At 39.7% G+C, this 13,268-nt stretch overlaps 1 protein-coding gene across 1 annotated transcript; it reads left to right on the forward strand.

Annotated features, from left to right (window-relative positions):
* Positions 1-214: 214 nt before the first annotated feature.
* Positions 215-11,842, forward strand: LOC308503393 (olfactory receptor 10T2-like; the record flags this gene model as incomplete). Its single annotated transcript, XM_081062699.1, has 2 exons — positions 215-1,153; positions 11,807-11,842. 2 exons carry the CDS (start codon positions 215-217, stop codon positions 11,840-11,842), a joined length of 975 nt encoding a protein of 324 aa, XP_080918825.1.
* Between the last annotated feature and the right edge of the window lie 1,426 nt (positions 11,843-13,268).

Raw genomic sequence — 13,268 nt, forward strand, 5'->3', positions numbered from 1 at the left:
ATACAGAGTCTCCTATTGGAATCTTTCTCATCACTCTGGGTCCTGACCTTGAATTCAGCCAGGTGCATAACTCCCATTTCTCAGGCTCTCTTGCTCTTGTCCAGGGGCTCTCAATGAAAGTTCAGATGACATCGATATATTTTATAATTTTATCAGAGTCTTCACCTCAAGAACATCTGCACCTGTGGGAGAAAGTTGCTGAGCCTACTGCATGATGGGCAATCATACTACAGTGAGTGCATTCCTTCTGCTGGGTTTTTCCAGTTTCCCAGACCTGCAGCATTTCCTCTTTGTAGTGATTTTCTTCTCCCATGTGACTATCCTAGCTGCAAATGTGTCCATAATGGTGGCCATCAAGCTCAATCACAACCTTCACACCGCCATGTACTATTTTCTCTGTGGCCTGTCCTTTTCAGAAACCTGTACAACTCTGGTAATTATCCCCAGAATGCTAGAGGACTTGCTATCAGACAGCAAGACCATTTCTCTTCCTGAGTGCGCCATACAGATGTTTTCCTTCTTTAGCTTGGGAGCCAACAACTGTTTCATCATGGCTGCCATGTCTTATGACCGGTACACTGCCATTCACAAGCCACTGCACTACTCCCTCTTGATGACCCGAAAGATGTGCTTTCAGCTCATGATGGCCTCTTCTGTCACTGGGATTGTGGTGTCGCTGTGCATTGTCCTCATAGTATTCAACTTGTCTTTTTGTGATGCCAACACTATCCAGCATTTTTTTTGTGACATCACACCTGTGGTCTCCCTTGCCTGTGATTACACCTTTTTCCAGAAAATGGTTCTCCTTGCATTCAGTGCCTTTGTGTTAGTGGGCAGTTTTGTTTTAATTATGATTTCCTATGTTTTCATTGTGTTCATAGTTGTGAAGATGCCCTCTGCAAAGGGCAGGTATAAGGCCTTTTCCACTTGCTCCTCTCACCTCAGCGTAGTGTGTATACACTATGGATTTGCTGGCTTTGTCTATTTGCGGCCCAAGGACAGGGATTCATCCCACGAAGATATGCTGATGGCTCTGACATATACAGTGCTGACACCTCTGCTTAATCCCGTAGTTTACAGTCTAAGAAACAAAGAAATGCAAATAGCCCTATGGAGAATACTAGGCAATATATGTACGTTTTTCCCTCACATGGTAAGTAAAAGAGCCCTGAGCACTTCTTAAAAAATTTTAAAGAGCACTAATAAATAAAAGTGGAGAAAGTAGAGTATTTCCAATACAAATCAGTACTTTATGTACAAAGCAATTAAAGCGTGTTCTAATTGCTTTATATGCCCTGGTCTCACTCATTTCCTACTATAAAACCAGATGTACTTTTAAAATGTTTTAAAATAAAATACTAAAAAATGTTATTACACATATATGTATATATACATATTCACACATATGTAAGCATACACACATGCATATGTGTATGTAGCAAACACATATTTGGAACACTATATTTTCATAATTTTGGTTGCCTTTCGAGGAGGTAGAAAATTATACTAAAAAAGGAAAATAAGAATGAGAGGGAGAGACAGTGAGAGAGAGGGAAGGAGAGGGAAAGAGAAGGATCACTAATTAATCAAAAAAGGAGAAAGTACAAACACACAAGTTTAGAATTGAAATGAGTTGAAAAAATGCAATACAGAGAAATTCCAAAGAATTTTGAGAAAATGTCCTTTCAACTCTGTTAAAAAAAATTGGAAACTAGATGGGAATGAATATCTGGGGAAAAAAACACTGATGAAAGTTACCACAAAAGAAATGGGCATTTTTAATTTACCAAATTCTAGGAATACAGAAAAGTCTGCCAAAGAGCTAATCTTCCCATTCCACAACAAAGGAGTAAGCTAGATGGTTTCACAATTAACTTCAAGTCTTCAAAAAACAAATAATTCAAATGCTATTTGAGTTAGAGCATAAAGACAAATAGCTTATAATTTATGAAAACCATAGTGGTGGAAGGTGCTATATAGGAGCACACCATGTTTCCCCAAAAATAAGACCTAGCTGGACCATTAGCTCTAACGCGTCTTTTGGAGCAAAAACTAATATAAGACCTGGTCCTATTTTAATATAAGATCCAGTATTATATTATATTGTATTATATTATATTATATTATATTATATTATACTCGGTCTTATATTAAAATAAGACCGGGTCTTATCTACTGTACTATGCTATACTGTAATACCGGGTCTTATATTAATTTTTGCTCCAAAAGACACATTAGAGCTGATGGTCTGGCTAGGTCTTATTTTCGGGGAAACATAGTAACTGAATCTAATTGAGGCCATGTAGTAAGGTTCTCGTGTGGATTGTGGAAGATACAAGATGCTAGAAGGAGGTCTAGGCATCTTGAGGTCACACTGTCTAAATGGTACATCCACATGTGAAGTTATCAATGCTGTGGTGGGACTGAGATGGGAAAAGGATCAAGAGGCCGGTAGTAAAGTCTTCAATACATGAGAAGAAAGAACTGGGTTGTCAGTAAGGGCTCTGATAACTGTGGACGGAAAATGGGCCACATGTTAAACCTGACAAGCTCAGGAAACTGAAAATAACCACATAGGATGGCGTGAACACAAAAATTCTTAACGAAGGTGGAATCCTTAGCCTGAAGCTTCCTTGACGAGGTCAATATTTACCTTAAGTGAGCCTGTCGTCTTTTTACACCTAAGATAACATCCTTGGAATGTCAGTAATACCTTTTTCCAGACCAGAGCAGTAAACTACAGAATTCCTCATTATTATTCTTGTTCGCTGATTATCATCTCTATGTGTGGTAGAAAGCAAACTATTAACTATCCTGTACTCACCTTTGTAAAAGAAATACCTGTCTCTCCAATTTACTTTTATCTAATCCCCCAAGATTTCCTCGTTTTGCTTTCTCCCACCCCCTTAATCCACCACCAATGGATTTCATGTAACCCTCCTCCTTTGATTCTATGTATAAAATAATCTGCAAATTGCCATTTGTGGAGCATTTTCTCAATCTGTTGAGATTTTGCTTCCCAGCAATTGTTGTCAGTTTGGCTTAAATAAAGTCTTAAAAGCTTTTTCTTAGGCTGGATGTCTTTTCGCTGACATTACAATAGTATATTGTTTCATAGCTGGATAACATTGGGGTCAGTTAGTAAATTATTTTGTCATGAAGATGAGACAGGTTAGTTAGCATGTTGTTAGTTGCGGGGGAAGGAGGGGTCCCTGGTGGAATAAATAAAAAAGCAGCCTGTCATGTGGGGCGGCCTGCGGGGTCTCTGCTCCTGTTCCCCACATAAAAATGCAGGACATGCTGAGGCCAAAAAGGAACACCAAAGGAGCCACAGGTAGGGGAGTCTCACTGGAGGAGCCACAGTAGGGGAGTCTCACTATAGTCTCACTGGAGGCTGGATTCACACAATGTGCGACCTGCTGTCCGCTTTTCTGCCAACCGACTGACTCTCCTCGACTCCCCTCAACTCTCTCTCCACCACAGCTGTGGCAGTTATATCAGTGGCCAATTGGCTAACCGGCCACAGCTGACGGCCAATTAGCCACAGCCGACGGCCATCTACCACCCGAGCCAGTACCCCTCCACATGAGGCCGAGAGCCTGGAAACTGCTCTCCTGGCTCTGTCCCCACACAGCCATATCCTGAAACTCCAGGTCCTGGAATGTCTCTGTCGTGCGGGGTGTCCGGCGGGGCGGCCTGCGGGGTCTCTGTTCCCGCTCCCCGCCCAAGAACGCAGGACACGGTAAGGCCAAAAAGGAACACCCATGGAGCCATAAGTAGGGGAGTCAAACCAATATATTCTCGCTGGCGGCTGGGCTGGAGACACAGGGAGCAGGATCTACATAATCTGCCTAACAGCAGTCCGTGCTCGCCAGCCACCATCTTCTTGCTAGCCCCCATTCCTTTCCTGCTAGCGTAGCCACAGCCGTTATATTAGTGGCCAATGGCCTACGGGTTACAGCTGACGGCCAACTAGCCACAGCTGCTGGCATCTGATCACAGTTGATGGCCATTTACTACCCGAGCCAGCACCTTTCTATGTGAGGCCGAGAGCCTGGAAACTGCTTTTTTTGGGGTTTTGTCCACACAGTCTCCTTCTCTCCAGGACAAAGATATGAGAATGCGCCTTGAGGTTAACAGATAATCTCAAATCCCCTCTGGCTGGACAAAGGAGCAGATTTGATAGAAGGAATGGGTTGGTTTTTAATCCCATCAGGATGAGCAAACAGGACAAACCTAATAGATGAATTCTATTAGAAGGCTCCAGACCCCTTCCCCAAACAGGCAGGGGAAAGCACAAAAGTAAAAGCCTTTTGCCTTAGCCACTGGGCACCCCTATTCGGGACCCCCTCCCACTCGGGGACTGCAACCTCTTCTCTGCCTCTAATAAACTATCTTCCTTTACAACTTTTTGTCTCTCCCTGGTCCGTGTGTGCATTCTTCGGCTTCACGAGACACCATCCTGACCCTGTCGGCATCCACAAACTGTCGGCAGATCCAACATCATTTACATCATTTGGGGAGTCACAGGAAAATAGTCCTACTTCAAAGATTGCAAATAAATGATTTAGAAATACGGTAAGGAGCCAGGAGAATGTCAAGATTCTGTGCTGGTGTCTCAGAACAGGGGAGCGGGCAAATTCTCCTCAATAGAGCCGAGAAGTAGATGTGCTGTTCTTGGACAACCAGGTTTAGTCAAGATGAAGAGAGAGAGAATGTACTTTGTTAAAAGTTGATGGGTGGAATAGGGAGAAGACCCCAGAATTAAAGTAAAACGTGTTAGGAGAAAGCCCAGCAAATAAAAAGGATCCCAAAGAGAGGAAGCAGAGCTGTGCTGGAGGGAATGCAGGAGAGAAGAGCTGCCTAAGGGCCTATAACTGGGCTTCTTATCATAGCTTCATTGATTACAGGTGGTGTCAGAGCCTCCCACATTACTACTCCAGGTCCCATTCTTTGTTCAACATTGAAGTAAAATTTGGCTAGAGGTTCTCTAACCAGCCATTTCACAAACTTCACCATTCCATTTTCACTATGTCTCTTGCTTAGTGTGAAACTCTACCTCCTCATATAATTATCTTAAGCCTTTTCATTGCATTAATTATTTCAAGTCCCAATTTTGATCAAATGGGATTGGTCCCTGGGATGCAAGGTTCGTTTAACATATGCAAATCATGTAAATATAAATATGTAAATCAATCAATGGCTACACTACATTAAAAGAATGAAAGATAAAGACCGTATGATCATGTCAACAGATGTGGTATATATACACAATGAAATACTATTCATCCATTAAAAAGATGGAAATCTTGCCATTTGCAACAACATGGACGTATCTGGAGACATTACATTAAGTGAAATAAGCTAGACAGAAAGAAAATACTGCATGATCTCACTTATCTGTGGAATCTAAGAAAGTCAAATTCATAGAAGCAGTGAGTAGAACGGTAGTTACCAGGGTTGGGGAGGGAAATGGGGAGATGTTGGTCAAAGGGTACAAAGCTGTCATTATGTAGGAAGAATAAGTTCTAGAGAGCTAATGTACTGCATAATAACTGTAGTTAATAATACAGTATTTTATATTGGAAATTTGTTAAGAAAACATATTTCAGTTGCTCTCATCACACAAAAAGAGGTAACTATCAGAAGAAATGGGTATGTTACTTAGCTTCACTGTTTTAATCATTTCACTATTTACATGTTAAAACATGTAGTATGCCTTAAATATATACAGTTTCTTTTTAAAAAACATTTAAACATTTCTAAAGATTTAAAAAGCATGGCAACTAGCACTTTATTCATACCACTTGAATGGAAACCATTTTTTAAAGAAGGATTCCTTTAATCATTGTGAACATCTTGAGAAAAAAGCATATGACATATTCAACTTTGTTTCCTCAGTTAATAACCTACCTGTAGTGCTAGAAATAAAGGAGACACTAAATAAATATTCACTGAATTAGAGTTAATGTTTAACCAACAGGTATTTGTTGAATGCTTGCTCTGTACCAGACACTGCACTTTGAGCCATGGATAATTAATTCAACCTCCCACATTACTATTACTTTCACCCTCCCACCAAAGTTTCTGCAACTGCATTTCCAACTCTCAGTCACCACTTTACGTCTATTTTCCATTATGTTTCCATTTAAATGTCATTTCCCCAGAAAACCTTCCTTGAGCCTCACAAATCAATGCACCTGCCAGATGACATCATGAGAAATACTGTATTCAGTTCTCTGGTATGATCTTTCATTTTATTTCTTTTTTTTAGAATATTTTTAATATTTTGAAGCACCTGGTTTTTATTCATTTGTCCTGTTTATTGGCATAAAAACTGAGCAAAAACCTACAGCCTGGGGCTTTTGGCAGTATGGCACATGAGTACACAGAAGACTGAGGTCAAAGATGCCAAAGTAGCTAAGACTTGTGAGGCCAAGATCCTGGAGAGGAAAACGTTATAGAGAAGTGAGCCCAAAATTCCCTCATTTCTCATTAAGGAATCTGACTACTCCCAAGTTGCACATGGGCTGGTGAGACATCAAAACGCTGGAAATCAGCCTGTGGAAGGCTGAAGATCTCAGCAGCGATTTTGGTATTTTGTAGTGCTGGTTTGATAGCGTTTGATAGATAGGCCATTTAAGGTAAAGGGGACCCATAACACCCTATGTTTTTATTTGAGAGTCCTGAAGCAATTACACCTTAGGAGTAATTGCTATATCCTAGAAATAAGGTCAAACCAGGAATAGATCACCCCCAACAGAGCACAACACACAACTTACACTGGAAATACCACCACCATTCTATTAGGATGCAAGTTTAGGAGTTACGTGGTACATGGAGACATCAGTTGCTTTTTTATGTGAATAACCCTTTGGGAACTATATTTTCATTTCCTCCAAGGGATCAATCCAGTGACCTATCTTACTGCTGGAATAAAACTGAATACATTTTGGGAGAAGACAATCTAGAGTCTCTACGACTTTTAATCCATACTGACCATCATTCAACAAAAAAATGACAAGATATGCCAATAAACAGGACAAATGAATAAAAACCAGGTGCTTCAAAATGTTAAAAATATTCTAAGAAAAAAAGGAATAAAACGAAAGATCATACCAGAGAACTGAACACAAAAAGAGAAATAAAAATAATCCAGTTTAAATCTAGAAATGAAAAATAGAAATTCAGCAGATGGGTTAATAGTATTGGACACAGCAAAAGAGGATTAGTAAACTGAAAGACGGGTCAATGGAAAACAACATATTACAGGACGGAGAAAAAAGTGATCAAAAATACAAAAAGCATGTGAGAGCTACACAGGAAATTGCAAAAAGATCTAAAGTACGTAACTGAAGTCCAAAAAGGAGACGTAGAAGAAATTTCCGAAGAAACAGTCCATGATAATTTTCACACCTGCTGAAAAAAAGACTATGAGCTACAAATTCAAGAAACTTCGCAAATTCTAAACATGACACGTATAAGAACAATCACACTTAGGGAATCATAAAAAGACTACAGGATGCCAAGAACAAAATGAAATATGAAAAAGGGGAAATAAAAGATGTATTTCTTTCAAAAAGAAAAAAGTAAAAGACTTAATAGCTGAGTTTTTGAAAGATACGATGGAAGCAAGAAAATAATTACATCTTAAAAGTGCTCAAAGATGTTTTAACTGGTAACTTAGCATTCTTCCTAAAATAGAAATATCTCTCAAAAATGAATGTATGTGCAACAAAGACTTTTTATGACGAAAAACTCACAAAACACCCAAACTGTTAAAATTCATCACCAGCGCAGTGTTAAAAAAAGGAATGAAGAACACCTAAAAGAATAAATATATGGGAAACTAGAGGAAGTACAATAGGTGAGGGAACAGCTTTGAGAAATAATCAAGAAATAAAACTGTCCTACATGGGTAAGCAGTTGATGATATTGTCACCACTGCCTGTAGCCTCAGATTAAACTTGGAAAGAACGAGTACCCTCTTATAGAAACTTCTAAAATAGCAACTTTACTGAAGTATTATTTATATATACAATTTAAATATAGAGGCTGATGACTTTTAACACGTATATATAAGGATTTCCTCACCCCCAAGAAGTAACAACCCCTTGCCCATTTGTCTTTAATATTCTCCAATACTCTGCTACAGGTGTTTTACACAATCTGAGAAATGCCAATGACTTCATAAGTCCCAATCCACTTCAGAAGAAGAAAATTTTCCCGAAATTTATTTATACTAAGAATCTTTTAACAACACAACAGTTCAGGTTCTTTTAAAATTTCTCCCAGTTCAAATCCCTGCCTTCTAAGTGGCAATCTACAATCCTTATTATTAAAGGAACCTCCCCCACCCCAAAGAAAATCTTGCAAAAGGAGTTTTTGATTGTTCCCACAGGGATGTGCTTGATCCTTATTTTTTGACACACTGTTTAGGGAAAACACTTTTTACCATTCAGCTACTAGCAAAGCACATCCAAAATCTTTCTAAACCGTCACTCCCTCCTCCCTTAGAAGAAATAAATTAACAGTAGATTTGGAGAAGAAAACTAGACATGCAATTACATTAATTAGTGAGGGCAGCAGTAACAAAGTACCACAAACTGAGTGGCTTACACAACAGAAATTTATTGTCTCACAGTTCCGGAGGCTAAAAGTCCAAAATCAAAATGTCAGTCGGGCTGGTTCCTTCTGAAGGCTGTGGGATCTGTTCCATGCCTCTCGCATAGATTCTGGTGGTTTCCTGGCCATCTCTGGAGTTCCTTGGCTTGTAGAAATATAAACTCTATCTATCTGTCTTTATTTCAACATGATGTTCTCCCTGTTGTCCGTGTCCAAATTCTCCCCCACCCCCTTTTAAAAAAAATAAGTATACCAGTCATACTAGATTAGAGGCCCATCCAACTCCAATATAACTTCATCTTAACCAATTACATCTACAACTCATTCCCAGGTAAGGTTATATTCCAAGGTACTAGCAGTTAGGACTTCAACATACGGATTTGTGAGGGACACAATTCAGCCTCTAACAGCAACCCAGTCCTTCTTCCCCCTTTCTCTTGGGAATAAGCCTGCCCTCAGTGCTCTTGGCTGTTCTTGGCTATGCTGTAAATTGATGGGTAAAGGCCTAGTCTCATTAGGGAGACCTGAGTGTTTCCAGTACTGACAGTGACAGAGAAGGAAAGAGTGTCAAGTTCTGGGATTTAGAACAGGAAACATAGGTGTCCATATGTGCTCCAATGTTCATTGCACCTTTATTTACAGTGGCCAAGACATGGAAACAAATAGTGTCCTTCGAGAGATAATTGGATAAAGAAGATGTAGTATATATAAACAATGGAATACTACTATGCCATAAGAAAAGATGAAATAGTGCCATTTGTGACAACATGGATGGATCTTGAGATTACAATGCTAAGCGAAATAAGTCAGACAGAAAAACTAGAGAACTGTATGATTTCACTGATATGTGCTCTATAAAACTGAAAACAACAAAAGGACAAGACAAACACATGAAGAAACAAAACTCATAGACACAGACAATCGTTTAGTGGTTTCCAGAATGTAAGGGGGCAGAGGGGTGATAGATGAGGGTAAAGGGGATCAAATATACGGTCATGGAAGAACTGACTCTAGATGGTGAACATACAATGTGATATGTAGATGATGTATTACAGAATTGTACACCTGAAATCTATGTAACTTTATTAGCCATTGTCACCCCAATAAACTTTAATTTTTAAAAAAATGTGCCATATTCTCTAGTATCAGTTCTTTCATTTGTCGGGTAATATTTTACTCTCTCATATACCTACTTTTTGTCATTTGCTCAGTTGATTTAGAACTTGGGAGGGGAAACAAATGTCAATGTGTATCTTCTCCAATAAGGACTGTAACAAAGGTACACCACACCCCCTACATCAAGGTGACTGAAATATTTGAATCCCTTCGAGGGGAAAATAACAAGGAAAAATCTCTGCATGGACTCAGTCATAATGAATTGGGGAAGTCTTTAAGCCCCTAGACAAAAGACATTTAGATAAGGAAGAAGTCAACATGTGACACATCTTCCATCCAAGAGAAGAAAAGGGATGGAGGGAGGCAGACCATTTTGATGGGTGTGCAGTAAGGATTGCCCCAAACATATTGGAGTACTAAGTATCACAAAGAGTTGTCGCTTACTGAAAAAGGAAAAGAGGAGAAGCAATAGTTTGGGGACAAATATGATAAATTCAGTCAGGGCACACTGAGTTTGAGAGTCTTGGGGAAAAGGCCAGCAAAGAAGCTCATTTGTCCTCCAAGGAAGGCTGTATTTAGCGACAGAGATACTGTCACCACACAGGTGGCAGCTGGACTGGGAGAAGATGAGGTCATCCAAGGAGATCATGGGGGATGGGAAGAAGGGTGAAAAACCAAGTATAAGGGGAAAGATGAAAAGGAAGAGTGCCAGGCGCAGTCAATGAAAACCACTAGAGTGCAGAGCTCCCACCACGACTTTAGGACAGCCATTTCCAAGACTGAAGTCCTGCCTATGAGTGCCCTCTCTTTACAAAAGGCCACGTCTGTGCTCACGTTAGCCCCAGAATTATTGCACTGGTGGGCTTATAGGCCCATAATTGATGCAAGGAAAGAGGTATGAATGGGGAAACAGGACAAGAGAAATTCCACAAAGTGGCTTCCAGGCAGAAAAGGAGGAGGTTTCCTTGATCTGCTCAGTGAAGAACCCAGAAATAAGAGATCAGATTGTAAAGTGGTCCCCCCAAACTGTCTCAGAATTTATCTGACATTATTAATAAGCTAATAAAATAGATTAGCTAAAATATTAATCATAAATTGCTGTGAAAGGAGTATAGGAGGCAGGGAATCAATTTAGAGGCAATTGCCATAACCAGACTGGATCTTAAGCATCTTCAAAGAGGGCAGCGGAAGAAGCAGTGACAGTGGACAACTTGAGAGACATTACAAAATGGCTGGCAGATGTATCCTTTGCCTGAGCCATAATTTCATGCCTTCTATCTATCAACTATTGTTGAAAGGAAGTCCCCATGTCCCAGTCTCCCACTTCAAAGAAATGTCAGCTTTCAAAATCCCACTCTAGTACTCATCTGGTAAAACTCACACTGTGAGAAGAGTCAGCTGACATTTATTATATAGAGTTCCTTCTGCATTTTCTGGGTTGGATCTCTTAATGGCCAAATAAAGGAATCATGGCTTAAATAAAGTGAAAATAAATAAAAGCTTTTCTGAGACATAACATCAATGTTTCCAAAAGTTTAAATACGGATTGAGCAGGGCAGCCCCTTTAAAGGAAGTGACCTGAACTGTCTTGACTTGTCAATATTACCATCTATTACACAACTATCAGGAACAAGTTTCTTTCCCAAATGTTATTTTACAAGATGGAACACAATTAAATTTGATCTTTGGTTGAAATACTTCTCTGTTTAAATCAGACTCCTAATTGGTAGATGGGGTTTTAAATAGAAACTATTTTCTGAAGGTACTCTTACCTTGAAAAATCCATATTTAACTTGTATCAAGCAGATATCCATGTTAATGATACATTTAACTTTACATATGAAAGTAAACATTGGATTTTTATATTTATAGGCGCTCTTCACTATAAAAGTGATAATGTTAATGACAGATATCATTAAAATATCCAGCACAAATGTCCCCCAATCCCCCAAATCTTTGGTTTCTCATTTATAGATTTATATCTGATTTAATTCAGGAAAACCAATGTGTTCTAGTCATCAGTTTCCTCATGGTCTCTTTCACCTCCTTGTTCCTCAAACTGTAGATGAAGGGCTTTAACATGGGGACCACCACCGTGTAGATCACAGATGACACTTTGACCTCATCAGCTGAGTAGCTCGATTTGGGCATCACATAAACAAAGAAAACTGTCCCATAAAATAAAGTGACTGCAGTAAGGTGGGCAGTGCAGGTGGAGAAGGCCTTCTTCCTCCGCTCAGCACAGGGCACATTCAGGATGGAGTGGAGGATGTGGCTGTACTTGAATAATAAGATGGAGCCTTTCCGTTGTGATCACAAAAAACATGAATGCTGCTGCCGAGGACCAGGCAGGGATCTTCAATATGGGAAGCGGCGAGTCCAACCTCAGTAACAGTGTGTGACAAGTTTCAACTTGTTCAGTGCAGTCAGTCGGGTGTGAGCTACAGGTGAGAGAAGGTCTGTTTTAAAGTTGCCGTAAATCATCCTCCATCATGACAACGCTCCATGTCACACATCACTTCTGGTACATGGCAATTTCTGTCCAATAAAACATTATGGTGTGTCCTCATCCACCTTATTCACCAGCTCTGGCACCGGCGACTTCTTTGGCTTTTCCCCAAAGTCAAAATGATTCAGGACATCGAAGCAGCCACGATAGCGCAACTAAAGACACTCACGAAAGAGGACTTCCAGAACTGCTTCAGAAAGTGGCAAGAGTGATGGGATAAGTGTGTTCAAAGCGAGGGGGAGTGTTTTGAGGAGGAATCACAGCAATGTGTCATTTACTGTAATAAATTTTTTAAATTCACACTTTCATTGTACTGTTTGATCACACCTTCTTTATCCCTTTCTGCAAATAACTATAACATACAATTTATCATAGTCCCTAGAACTCTGGGAGTAGCTGGCCTCATGGAAACTTAGTATCCCAGAACCTGTACACTTTCCCTGAAGATGAAAGATTTTTACAGCAAGGGGATGAGAGTACCAAATCTTTAATGACCAGCTTCATGTTGTTCATGAGTGTGATGATATGTGGTGACAGTTGTGTTCTGATGTGTTGAATGTGTTGATATTGGAGCTTAAAGGAAATGTCTCTTCTTGAACAAAGGAATAAGCAAGATCTACAGGTTTTTCTCACATACTGACCATCTCATTTCTGTGTGGCAGCCAATAAAAGTGTCCCACTCTCAGATGACAATGAAAAACTCACCATTTCTCATTTTAGAATCAAATATCTTTATTCCATGATACGAGAAACCCATAGTAAGTCAAAAGCTCAAAAGTCTCTGTGCTTTCAACAGACCTCTATGCCTAGTTTAGGTTTGTCAATGCTGGCTTATTCCAGGCCCACGCCGTCTTCCGGAAATTTTTACATTAACAGCACACAATATATAGACAGGACATAGTGGATTTGGAGTCAGCACCATATTCCTAGTCAAATGCCTCTAGGAAGTTATTGATAATATATAATAGAAATTTCAAGATCACTTGTCAAAGAAAGACTGAGATTTTGATTATAGCTT

The sequence above is a fragment of the Rhinolophus hipposideros genome (assembly GCF_964194185.1).
Source record: "Rhinolophus hipposideros genome assembly, chromosome: 10".
In the NCBI taxonomy this organism is placed as follows: domain Eukaryota; kingdom Metazoa; phylum Chordata; class Mammalia; order Chiroptera; family Rhinolophidae; genus Rhinolophus; species Rhinolophus hipposideros.